The sequence below is a fragment of the Echinococcus granulosus genome, assembly GCF_000524195.1.
Source record: "Echinococcus granulosus chromosome Unknown EG_S00090, whole genome shotgun sequence".
NCBI lineage: Eukaryota > Metazoa > Platyhelminthes > Cestoda > Cyclophyllidea > Taeniidae > Echinococcus > Echinococcus granulosus.
Genome location: NW_020170470.1, coordinates 69,507 through 82,635, shown reverse-complemented (window position 1 = coordinate 82,635; position 13,129 = coordinate 69,507). Strand labels below are relative to the sequence as shown.

At 39.7% G+C, this 13,129-nt stretch overlaps 2 protein-coding genes across 2 annotated transcripts; one reads left to right on the top strand and one right to left on the bottom strand. All coding sequences in view use genetic code 11, as the record gives it.

Annotated features, from left to right (window-relative positions):
• Positions 1 to 2,144: 2,144 nt before the first annotated feature.
• On the top strand, positions 2,145 to 3,669 carry EGR_07900 (Transcription initiation factor TFIID subunit 9; the record flags this gene model as incomplete). The annotated part of the gene is made up of 4 exons (XM_024497149.1): positions 2,145 to 2,229; positions 2,305 to 2,585; positions 2,651 to 2,963; positions 3,635 to 3,669. The coding sequence occupies 4 exons, from the start codon at positions 2,145 to 2,147 to the stop codon at positions 3,667 to 3,669; spliced, it is 714 nt and encodes a 237-aa protein (XP_024348419.1).
• A 1,954-nt stretch (positions 3,670 to 5,623) lies between these two features.
• Positions 5,624 to 12,418, bottom strand: EGR_07899 (hypothetical protein; the record flags this gene model as incomplete). Its single annotated transcript, XM_024497148.1, has 9 exons — positions 5,624 to 5,694; positions 6,168 to 6,434; positions 7,076 to 7,219; positions 7,949 to 8,188; positions 9,464 to 9,658; positions 10,063 to 10,213; positions 10,599 to 10,738; positions 11,119 to 11,617; positions 12,260 to 12,418. The coding sequence occupies 9 exons, from the start codon at positions 12,416 to 12,418 to the stop codon at positions 5,624 to 5,626; spliced, it is 1,866 nt and encodes a 621-aa protein (XP_024348418.1).
• Between the last annotated feature and the right edge of the window lie 711 nt (positions 12,419 to 13,129).

Genomic DNA, 13,129 nt, shown 5'->3' with positions numbered 1-13,129 from the left:
GAAAATGCCAGTTCTTGCGAAACTAGGCGACATTTTGAAGTATGCTGTCTCTTCAAATGTAATGGCAGTGACAGAAGTCCTGGCACGGTAAGTTGAGACCTGGCCAAAATCAGCAAATCAGCCAGAATTCTGCAAACTTCTAGGCCTAGTGCGCTACTACAGCCGTTTTTGATGAATTGATTTAAGACACAAAATAGTTGTACAAGTTAATGGAAAAGCTGTTCAAAGTGAACCATAAATGCGAGAAGGGGCATGACAAAGCGTTCTAAACACCAAGGCAGACGCTTCACTCTGCACCGACTCTAACACCTCCCCAGCTCGGATCAGATACTTCTTGATTAAATTTGGACATTGTCGCCATTAATACAGCTGTAGTTAGGGCATTGTATTTGGCACACTGGCGTACAGTGCTATCCAGCGAGATATTTTGTTATTATTCAATAATCAGACATTACCTGATAGTAAGGAGATTCATTTAAGAGACTAGCAGTATTTTAAATGGTTGAAAACAACAAAGGACATAGATCTGTTAGTAACCCTTTGGTATAAAAACTGCAGTACAGTAGTGACTCAAATACTTTAATCTAGGTGATCAGATTCAGTAAAAACTGGTAAAAGACATCTCCCTGGATGACTCTGGTAAATGCAAGTGGAGCAACACAGCTGTGGTGTACGAAAGGTTTCTTGCATTCTCTTACAGACTAGCAGCAAAGAAGATCTTGTCATCGGGCAGATTAGCTGCGTGGCAGGAGCGGTCAAAATTGTTATTAGAGAATGAAGTACAATCATCAGCAAGATCAGACTGGAGCACCTATTCGTTTACCAGTATCAAATTCACAAGTGCAAGCAGTTCTTCAAGTCTCATACAAGCGGTTAGGCTACAAATGAGAAAAGAAAGTGCTAGACGAGGCAAGCAAAAGTTGCGGGTGATCTCCAGGCACCCACCCGTGATTTATGCTACACAGAACATGACTGACTTCTTCCGCATTTGCATTACCTGTAACGGATTCAAAAGATCCTACCACATAGCAATCGCACTGCTTTAATCTATGCCCGTAAGGGCTCCAAGAGAGAGGGGGAGTAAGCAGTAATATCGTGAATCACTTGCCAATCATAAAGAAGGGAATCGGACGTGTACTACAAATAGTGATGGTTTCTGCTGTCGTTAACCAGTAGATATGTCTTCTCGGGGTCCCTGAAAATAAGCCTAGCGATTAAAGAAACGATGGAAGTACCTGAAAATCTGAATTCAAAATCTTAAAAGACCAAGTTTGTTTGTTTTTAACTAAAGAAGGATATTTTTAGCCAAATTAGGAAGTTTGATATCTGTATTATCCAAAAACTACACTACATGGAGACTTAAAGCGCTACAGTGACTAGGTGTTCTGTTTGGCTGTGTTTAACTACGAGGAGACTTCATTCACTGCGGTTGGTACCCTCATTCTACCTCGTAGCCCGCAGGTCATACTGGTGATCTGCCTATCTACGCGTTAGTGTTGTATATTCGTTCATACTACTGTTTTCGTGTGACTAAAGGGTAGACACGGGATGTTAAGGCACAGCAATTACAGAGCTTCGTTTTTAGCAAAAACTTGCTGTCATGTGTTTACATTGGTTTGCAGGTCTGGTTTATATAAAAAGCCAGCAATCAATCAATCAGATTTACAATAGGAGTTAAAAAGACATCGTAAAATCTTCACTTATACTGTTAACTACGCAAAATGCCTCTTTTACATGGTCTTGGGGAAATTAGAGTCAGGGTCGCTAGATGATCCAAGTGATTATGCTGGCGACAGGATTGCCCAAATATGTCAAGTACAAAAGCAAACCTCGAGCACTAACTCAAGTAGTATCTAAGGGTTCCTGCTTTAAAAATTACAAATCTTTCAGCTTTTTTACTTTATGAGGTCGTTATGGTAAAAATCCACTACTATTAAACAATGAAAGAGCCAAATCAATTTTGTAGAGTATACGTTTGCACAAAAATAGCACGTATTTACAATTTTTAAATGAACTCAACCGAAAATTGCGAAAACCCACGTGGTTGTTACCTAACTTAGGTGTCTATAATTTTGAAAGTGTATCGCTTCGATTAATTTCTGATCATATCCAATCGCGCCCGCCCTAATATCGTGTGTGTCGCTATGGACGGATCCGAACAGCGTCCCGAGGATCAGCTGTCGGTCTTGAGCGTAATCAAGTCAATTTTTGAGGATTTTAATTTAGTTGGTTTGCCAGAAGATGTGTACAATCATGTGCTGGATATTATTTCAAGTGACCGTTATTTACCTTAACAAATTTCAGAATACACTGGTGAAATACTTGTCGATGCTAAATATAATGCGCTGTATGCCGGGAGATCACAAGTTGCTGAGAAGGATCTAGATTTGGCCGTTGAAAATAAGATGGAAAACGTTATGCTTGCGCCGCTTCACAGGGCGCAACTTCTCGAATATGCCGAAAAAATAAACTCCCAGACACTTCCCTCAATTAAATCTGGGCCGGGATTAAAGTTAGCCCCAGAGAAGTACACGATCACGGCACCAAACTATTGCATTACCTCCAATACCGGTGCAAGTGCGACTGTGAGTCTTCGTGCAACATGAATTTTCATAGACGGCTCTATTTATGGTTTGCCTTCATGTTCTAGTTCACGAATGTGTCTGGCTCTATGAATGTGTCCTCCAGAATTGTGCTTCCTAGCAATACGAGCGCTAGTTCTGGTGGACTAGCTGTTTATCGTGTTTCAAATGCTCCCGGCAGCAACCCGCAGGGTCAGCTCGCAACCGTGATGCCCACATCTTCCACTAATTCGGGTTCGATATCTGACTTGCCGGGATCTGGAATTCATGTAATCACACCCGGAAATGCGTCAGCTTCCCTCATTCGCGTGCAGTCCTCCACATTTGCACAACCAGGGCACGCACTGGTGTGTAATACCACTCCGAATTCCGCTAGCAACAGTGAGGTCTTCTGTTTTATGCATAGAATATGCCTTGGTCTTTTGAAACAGACAGATATAAGGCTATCAAAACTCTTTTGCTTTGTTATGATGATCCGTTCTATTGAATTTGGGAAGGCGTTTCCATTTTGTAATCCACTTATGACTAGTTGCTCGACTTTTTATTGTAGATTACTCTCAATCTACCCATGTATTTGAGATATACCGTAATGTGTGCCATTATGTATAGCTAGCATAATTACATATTCAATGTAATTTATCAAATTCTCCTGTTGCATATAAGTGCAGGTATATGGGAATCTCAAACGAGATATTAAATTGACTAAATCAATGGCCCTACTTGTAAAACCTGGCCTTTTATTGGAGTTTTAGTTTTCTTTCTTGTTTGAGAATGTAAGTAGAAAGTATTTCTTTGCTTTCTGATATATTGATCTATTTATTGGCTACACGTAGATGTTGCATACTGATCATTGTACGTAGACTTTCATTTACCTCTTTTTTTAATTTACTCATTATTTTTGTGCATGTTACTTCATTTTAAACCTGGAAGGTCTCTCAGGTTTCATTTTCAGTTTGTTTCATTTTAGCTGACAACCATTTGCTGGATCATAATGTTAGGTTGTATGAGTTATGTTACCACCTGACTTTTACACATTTTCGCGCTCTTTTTAGCATCAAATCTCCGCCGGAAGTTCTCGGAAGAGTAGATGTGCCAACCGTTGCTATAGTGAATACTTTTTATTGTATAAAATACCATTTTAAGACATTAATTCTTGCTCTTTACCTTACCGAAGGATTTTAGCTCCACTCATAATCAGGCATCAAACGAATATTCATACCTGTAGATTGTTGTTCAATGCGCCCACTAACAGCTATTCAGCCATAGACAGTTTTGCACGGCTAAATTCTTGGAGGTACATGGAGCGATCTACTTCTGGACCAAAGCACACGGCTGTTTTGTTATTTAAAAGCTGTTTTTTGTTCAAGCTGCGATTTGATTAAATCAGGTGGCTTTACAGATGGCCACTTCGACTTCATGTGGCAAGTGTTGTGAATTAAGGCAGAGGTAGGGTGCTTTTGGGGTCGCTGGTAGATGAGGCTTCCAAAGTTTGTAATGGTGAGCGGACGATCTTTGATTATGCCCCTGTACCTGGGTCGTGGCGGATTTCAATGACTGGTGCTTGGAGGTTGCCTCGTTGGTAAAATTTCGTATCGTCAAGTAGCTGAAGCTTGTCTGCTGCTGAGTTTGACTTTCGCCATTTTGGGAAGTGTCTGATGGAATTGATGATCCCAAGTCTTTGTGCTGAGGTAGTTATGACATACGTTTTCAATTCTAATCGGCCACAATTGAAGTATCAAGCCCAAAGTGTTTGATTGTTCTTGTCCGTAGGCTATGCTGTGGGACAGAGGGTTGAACTATTATTTTGGCAGCCGGTCTAGCATTTGTTGAGATGGATCAGTTCAGGCAACAGGCATAAATACCGCCACACCGCCTATTCTTTCAGGTCTCCATTTAAATGTATTGCCCAGGCTAAGGTATCTCTGATTTCCGAGAAACGAAAGAAATACTAGCTATATAAGATGTATGAAGGGACCGATTTTGGAAAAGTCGGTACGGACTAGATACTGTGTGCACGCAATCATACTGTTAATTAGAATATCTATACATTTTGTTTGGAAGTTAAAAGTATGTAAATGATAGTATGTTTTTTGGTCTGGAGACCATGGCAGACATCGAGGTCGATTTGGTCTACCACGGAGCCAAATTCGAATTGCTTATGATTGGCTTACAATATTTCTTAATCCGTATTGAGTACGCAAACTTTGCTTATGGTTGGCCTTATGATACCCAAATCCCCAAATTTCTGTCCGATGTAATGGCAATTTTTTAACTGTTTGAAGTTCTGATATTTTATATCAATTTTATGTAACCTTACTGGTTCAACTCTGAGTAACTTATCCCATATTTTACAAGAGTTGTGCTATAAAGAGTAAGAGATGTGTGAAACCAAGATTTGCACTGCATTTCTCCATTAATGATAGGATATTGTTCCTTATTTGCGCTCTTTACTCCTTTAAGTGCTAAAGATCCGAATGGAACACTCTCAAGACTACTTAAAAACCTGGTTGCTCCCCTCCCCGTGTCCTGAGGGCAAAGGCATTCCGATTCCGTTGGTACATTGCGAGCGGAGAACGGGTGTGGGGAATGGTTGGTGCATTAGTGTCCGCATGTAGCATAACACAGTACTCAAACCGTCCATATGTGGTGTTCACACGCACAAAATTACCGGCAAGACGGGTGACCAATTTTAAACTGCTTTGTATGTATCCTTTATCTACACCGCGAAGGCAGCAAGGGAGGAATTATAAATATCATGAACTACCGAATCTCTTTGATTCAGTTTCTCCAACAAACCGCAGTATGTCCAAACTTCCCCAGGCTAAATGGACTGCAGGTTATACTTGGGATAATTTTTGTTGCCTCGTCTGAAGAAGGTTGTCAAACTGTTTGCCTTCAACTAGAAAATGTTGAATTTGTTAGATCACCCAACGTAGAATAAATAGGAAATGTGTTCAGCTGTCAGCTTTTATCACAATCCCTTACAAAGTGCAAGCAAATTTCCCCTGGTTCCTTATGGTAGTAAATTAGCATCCATGGGATTATATTTTGCCTTTACTGCTCGAAACACGACATTGAGTGGTGTTGGGCCGGTCGAATGCAGCCGCTGGGGCTTTAATAATGAAATTGAAATGAAAACTGGAAATGCAAGTGGTAAGGCGAAAATTAAATCCATTGAGGAGTAGTTGAAGGAAAATTTAACGAATAGAGCATCGCACGAGTGAGGTGTATTAGTAAATGGTGGCGAAGTACTTCTTCCTTTCTTCAGCAAAAAGTTATCGATGGCTATGCGAAGGGTACACGCGGTTTGGAACCAAATGATGAAGTAAGCAGTGTATCAATCGAAAACGCCACGCTGTTGCAGTGAAAGCATTGCGGTTCAATGCCTAAAGACAGAACTGTAAAAGGTTTACACTCTTCATTAGGGTTAATTGCGTCAAATCCACTCATTGAACTCGCAGTTGGCATTCCTAAAGGCAGACCTTTTTTTTCTGGAAAATCAATGTTGGAATGATTTGGTTCGATGGAAACTTGAGTGAGTCATCGCAACTTCAATGATTATTTCAAGAGGCAAATTAAACTTACTACTAGAATTTAATGCATTTAAGTCGATTTCAGTGTTCTGTTCCGCGGGACTGCTCGAGTCACTCACAACAAATTGTTCTCGTCGGTTAGATGAAATGGGCTTATGTACAGAAGAATGAATTGATTGAGTGAGACGGGGCTCTCCCATACCGCACAGAAAGCCTGTCACGAAGTTCGCAACTCTTCGACGGTGACTAATGAAAGATTCTTCCGACAGCAATTTTGGAAGACTAATCGCAAAAACATTAGGCATTCCTTTAGAGCCACCTAAAATAATTATCAAAGAATGGGGATTGTAAAATAAATTCACGTAAATACTCTTCAATTAAAAAAGCTACAACTTTAACGAGAGTAATTGCATGTGTGGCACTGCATCAATGAGGTGAGACATATAAGGGGCCCATATCTACTTGATGAATCCTCAAATTACACTCCATGATCCATGGAATGGTCACCATCAAAGAAATTACTGGAGATACTTTGACAACTTTTGAGTCAGTGGAAAGTTGACAATTTCTATCAGGTGCCTTCTATTTAAATATTATTTCGTGCACTCGATTGGTTATGAAATAGTTCAAAGGTTGAGTAATTTTAGGAAGTCGACTTACGAAATTGAGGTAGTTATCAAATGTTTATCAAATAAAGATGAGCTCAGATTAATGCATACATTTAAACGTCAGTCCACTATCTACTTCTAGTTTTGAGGTAGATCAAGTTGATTTGTAAAGCATCGGACCGATATGCACCCACGCATTGCTATGAAGATAGGGTTCAAACACTTAGCACATAATGAATTAACATAGAGTTAATTCATTACTGACACATATTTGATCATAACAGTCTTACGCTTGTTTATTATTGTGGCACTGCGGCAGACAGTTATGGGCATAATGCAAGAAAGTGAGTACCTGTGACGGCCAAGCGACAGGACATCAGCTCAGCGATTTGCTCCTTTGTAAGAGCTACACTTTTAATGTGGCTCTGTCCGAGGCTTCTTGCGAGAGCCAAAATGTCGAAGCTCACACGGTTGGTTGAGCAAAATATACTTGCATCTTAAGAAAAAAAGCTTTGCGTAGGTATATTCATCTTCTAATTTTAAATTCTCTCCTTCAATTCAAGTAAGTGATGATGTGTTTGGGGAAGGCGTAATTGAATTCCCATTAAAACATCAAAGCCAACTAGTGGAAAAGCTTGAGGGTTGATTAAAGACGACACAAAGATGGCCATGGGTTATCATTAAACCCTAGTTTTAAGGCGCTGCAAATAATTGTGCTCTTGATTTTTCAAAAAGGCAAAATTAGGCACAAACCATTCATGCCAAAGCAAGGAGAACTTTGGTTGAATGCATTTCATGTGTTAGGACCACCGTCAAAGAACATGACCCGCGTCCAAGCAATAACTTCATCATGCCAGCAGCAAAGTACAATTCATACGCATCCACAATAATTTTGTCCAAGTCGTTGCACAAAAAAATATCATGAAGCTGACCTTAGCGTCAGATAAGCTGCCTCAATGGAATTTCATACAGCGAGAAGGGTTCATTTAAAAAGGGACACTCTGTTGGTCATTTAATTGTGCTCAAAAGGTGTCGAAGTCTGAAAAAGGATGTGCCTTATCTGGACAAACATGAGATCAGTCGTGACATGGTATTATTATGACATGGTAGTTGGATTAAGCAGAATCGCATGGGTTAACAATCCACTATAATTCGTCCGCTTCTGCAAGTAAGTTCATGCTTACTTAGATAATTTCGCCCATTTTCGATAATATATAACCTTTACCTTTCTGCATTAAATTGAGGTGCTGACTCGTGATATTCAGTTGGTAGCCCTCGTTATTTAAGGTATCCAATTTCCAATTGTGAAAGGAGATAAAGTTGCAGAGAGGTAGTAAACTTTCTAGATGTTCGGATCGTGCTAAGCCAAGGCCGCTGCATGTGCCCTCCGAGACAGTTGGATCGTGGACGATAACTTGCAGGCCAAAAATTGAACAGCGTCTTGCAATCGCCAGCCCAATGGGATCTGTAACAAAGTAGAGACGTGTCATTCATAACTCAACGTGGTAATGTGTGTATTAAAACCAAGCATCCCAAAGATTTATTAAAATATCCAGTAAATGTTTTATCCTCAGCCTTAAGATGATTCAACAGTGTCGATAGCTATGGTAAATTCATGCATTATTTTTCCATCTGTTCATTGCAACATAGCTAATTTTCACCATGCAAGATCAAAACAGTCTACGCATCTGCCGACCTTCTAGTGAAGGACATATATCCCATAGAGTTTATCATGGCATCACACTTGTCAGGGAACACATCGACTTCCGACTCCGTGAAATGAGGTGCTATTAGTATTCACGCCAGAGGCATTGCAGCCTCATTAGAGCTCTCGGCTTCGACCACTACGAGGACAGCAAGGTTGAGTCGTCAGGATACATAATGATATCAAATAGCCGGAAGGAAATGCACTCGGTCCAGGCCGTCACGCAACCTGTCTCCACTAACACTCCGAAAGGGGAAATTGGTTTAATAGCACATTATCTCAGTTCGAGGAAAATTAATCAGTTTTAAACAAGTAGGCTAATTAATGCTAAGACTTATAGTTTATGGAGTTGGAGTTCTACCAAAAGTGAGTTATCATTCTTGAAAAATATCACAAAAACATACATTTAATCATAAGGTCCTTAGAAGACCTAAACACGAAACGAATTTATATCTTCGAGGAGAAGGTAACAACTAGGGGGCTTGACAGCTATTAACATCAGAAAATAAGCGTTATAAAGTGCTCTTAAATGAACTTAAATAAACGGGACATTTGTGAGTCATCTTTCTTCTTGAGCTAATGCTTCTCATATTAAGAGGGGAAATGATCCTGTTTATCCAAGATCAAATAACAATTGTAAATAGCTATTTTCAGTGAAATCTTCACCCAGTTTCCCATTTATGCGTTTACAATTAAGTTACACTTGACCGTGTAAGGAAGCATTGCCACTTTAAAAATGAGTACTTATGCTTACAAATGCCCTACTTCCGAATCGTTCATTCCGAAAAAGGGTCCAAGTACGCAGAGGTTGAGGCGACAGCCTTAATACCACTAAAAGTTCGTACAAGTCACATGGTTTCCAGTGTATCACTAACTTGTCTGCGATAAAGGCTCATCATATTATGCCACCTTATAATTCTCTGTGTGCATATAGATTCACTTTATCAGGATATTATTTTCAAAATAATGCGAGTAAAGTGAATGAGCAGGAAGTGCATCTGCACTTCAAGCAAATCATTGAAATATCCAGCTAACCTAGTCCAACGAGTCCTAGCATTCTTCCCCGGAGACTTTTCAAGAAAATCTTCTTAGAGTGGTCTCCAGTGTGCTCCAGAAGCAAAGGTGAATCCCCAGAGCAGGTGTCATAATTGTACTGAAGTATCTTAGAGAAAATTATGTCAGCTGTGGTGTCAATATCAGGCTCTGGTTGCATAATTCGAAAATGAATCCCTATAATGAAGATTTGCATGGAATTTATTTAGAGAGTGGTCATTGAGTGTAAATCCTCCTAACGTAAGACAGTATACTGCACACTATTGTGCGATGAAAATGAGTTTTCTTGAATCATGATAAGTACAATGAGGGAACTCATTTGCAGTATTACACCTATTAGTGTCTGTTCACGGAGTGAACATGTTATAAAAGAAAGTAGTCAATGATGCTGCTAAACAAAAAGCTGCATTTAGGGATTATTTTGAACGGTCACAGATTACTCACTGGGATTGATCATAGTAAATTAAGAGAAATGACTGTTGATAACATTCAGTTGGTCTGCTTTGATACACTTTAATCTATGGAAGTAAATTAAAAGCGAATGATAAAACTCAGACTCATCAATGAAACGAACCACCTACCATGACTTCTAAAATAATTGGAAGCTTCGTCAATTAAGTCGCTGAATACATCAGCTAAGATAACCAGTTGAAGGTTAATGAAGTGGCGAATAATCTCCTTGTCATAGAGGTCCATATCGTAGAAAATAATAACAGCAGCTGTTCGGAAAACCTAAAGGTACAATCTCATGGTTACATATTGCCTCCAATAGCAGTAGTCGCAGCTGATTTCAGTCGTATCTTATCCAAAATTATTGATGATTTATAAAGCTTAAGGAAAATGAGATATGCAATTCCGATTTTCACATTATTACTACTAAATTTTCCTTCTGTTAGGGCGGGATAGAGGATAAAACTATTGGAACTGATGGCTATGACTTTGAGCGGTAAGTGCAGAATTAGATTTCAAATGACACTCAAAAATTGGAAACAAAGCCTCAACTGGAATTAGCTTTCGACGTTACACGTTATCGACTATCATGTTGACTATGTCAAAAGAGAACTAGAATGAATAACTACAGCATGTGGGGAGCCAATAGTTGAGTACGAAAGCCTACCTCTGGGGTCAACCAAATCTCACTGAGTTTTCGGACGATGGCAACATTGTTCATTGGTGGTATGCATTTTCTCAGAGTGTGGAACTCGAAGAAATAGTCCGAAAACCTATCAAATATGACCATGGTACGGGACTTCGTACCTAAGAATAAATATGAAACACATAAGGAACCTACAATACCAATTCCCAGCTCTGAGTTGCAAGATGTAGTGTAAGCAAAAGTATTTAATAAATGGCTAGGATAGTTGCCACTGAGAGCTTGTTTTATTTAAACCTTAGGAGGTACAGAAAAGCCATTAAAAAAGGTATGAAAATAAAAGCACCTGAACCAGTGGGATTTTAGACATTTGCCTTGTTTACTTGAAACAGGCAGAATTTGAAATTTAACTAACGATAATGGGGATGATCATAACTAATTAAAAAATAGAAAAAAAGGTAACACCGATGTGAAACTAGCCAATGTACTCATATTGTTTGACTTAAGCTCAAGATTTTAAATACCAAGAAGAAATTTAACTCACACAATGGTCCAGGTGAATGTGTATTTTGTGCCGAACGATTGTGCGAAAATGGATAAGTTGGAGTTCCACCCAGTAGGAGGTTCCATATCTGCATCTTTTCCGACCACTGACCCTCTAGGGCAGCTGAAGACGCAGTTAGAGTAGAGGCTATTGCAGAGAGAGTCTGTGATGGTAGCGAAGGTGGAGGTGGTAGTGGTGGTGGGGACGGTGGTTTTAAAAAGGCCTCCGCCCTGCCCCTTAAGGACACCGACAAGGGCTGAAAGCGACATTGGGCGGAAGAGCCTCCGCCACGTCGGTGGTGGGTGGAGACGGTGAAGGGGAAACGAACAAGCGTCCTGTAATCTCGTCCCAATGCTGCAGACCCGACGGAGGCGGTAGAAAGACGCAGCCCCCTCGATGGCAACTCTATCCGTCGTGGCGGATCAACGGCGGGATCAGCCACCGGAATGTCGCCCTCTTTCTTTTCGCCTCCGTGGAAGTGCCCCGAACAGATCCGCAGCTAACAATGACATTCGTTACAAGTTCACAGATTAAAGGCTCTTCTAAATACAACCTCTACTAAATCTATAAACTTACTGTATACATTATTTTTATTAACTTCAATGGCAAAGTAAGTTCCCAACCAATCTGATTTTATAGTGCAAGTAAAGTTGTCTCCAAAATTCAAAACTGCACAAATAATTTTGCTTTCAATTCCAGCATATCATTGGACACGTTGATGCCTGTGGAACAAAGGCAGCCACAGAGAAGTCTGTTCCTTGAGTAACATAAGTATTTAAAGTAACGTAAGATTTTGGGCGAATGAGGTTTGGGTATAAATACATTCTCTTTAAAATTAATAATTGTAACCAATTCCGCATACTTTATAATGAATTGCTCTAGGGTTACCGATGATTGAGATAGAACTATCAACACAAAGTGCCTTCTAAATTTGACAACAGGTATAACTAGGGCTATTTTCGAACACGACATTGATTTGTTCTACCGATAGAATCTAGCAAAGTTGCATTTTGCACTAGCTGCTATTTCTTTGGAGGATAAAAGCAGTCGTAAGACAAACTAAAAGGCTAATTTATTGAATACACTCTGTAAAATAATCATTTTGCAGGGTTTCTGGCTTTGAATTTATGACTAAACTAACCTGACTGACAATATTGGCCTCAGTACGTCCAATGGCCTCCAGCCACTTGTCTCGCAGCACTGCGGGTTTTTTTGGTACTCGGTAGAAATGACGATTATCCTCAAATCCCTTGTAGCGAGATCTGAACTTACAATTGGGAAATCCACATGTCGTCGGCATCCTGAAAAGGAGCATTGCATTTAAATAAGGGCATTGATATGCTTTTATATTAATAATAAGGCTTGAGATCTAAATAAAAAGGCAGTGCTGGCGTGTTACTGCCTCAATAAAACGGGTCACATCCCCTAGTTCCGTTTGATCCAAGACCAGGTTCACTTGTGGTAATAAAACGGAAATTTTAGAGAATTTAGTTTACTCAAATATTCGAACAGAATGCGGTTAAATTTATATTTTCTTATCAAATTTGCATTTGCCCCGAATAAGCTGATACATGCGGCACAATGTGGCTTTGAATAGATCTCTCATTGTAAAATTCCAATATAATTTGCACACAATACATTTTAGAAAACCATAGGCATTGTTAATGGCAATTTGTGGGAAGGTCTGGAAAGACCTTTTGTAAAATCACTTCATATACGTTGCGGTTCAGAGCACTGTAATTCGGTGTGAAACAACGCCTTTGTATGGAACCGAGTCCTATCATTATGATGTGAAAGCACCCTCCAGAAACGGTTTGACCAGATGGATCTTTAAAACACCTTCAAGTTTAGCGGAGTAATAACAGTAATACAATGAATTTATAACTATGATTAAATTATAAGTATGGTTTAAGTATCCACAGGTGTCAAATAAAAGGTGGGAACATACCTCTCAGAGTTCCTCAAAATCGACCTAAATAGTAAACTACTTTTATTATAGAAGTCACCAATA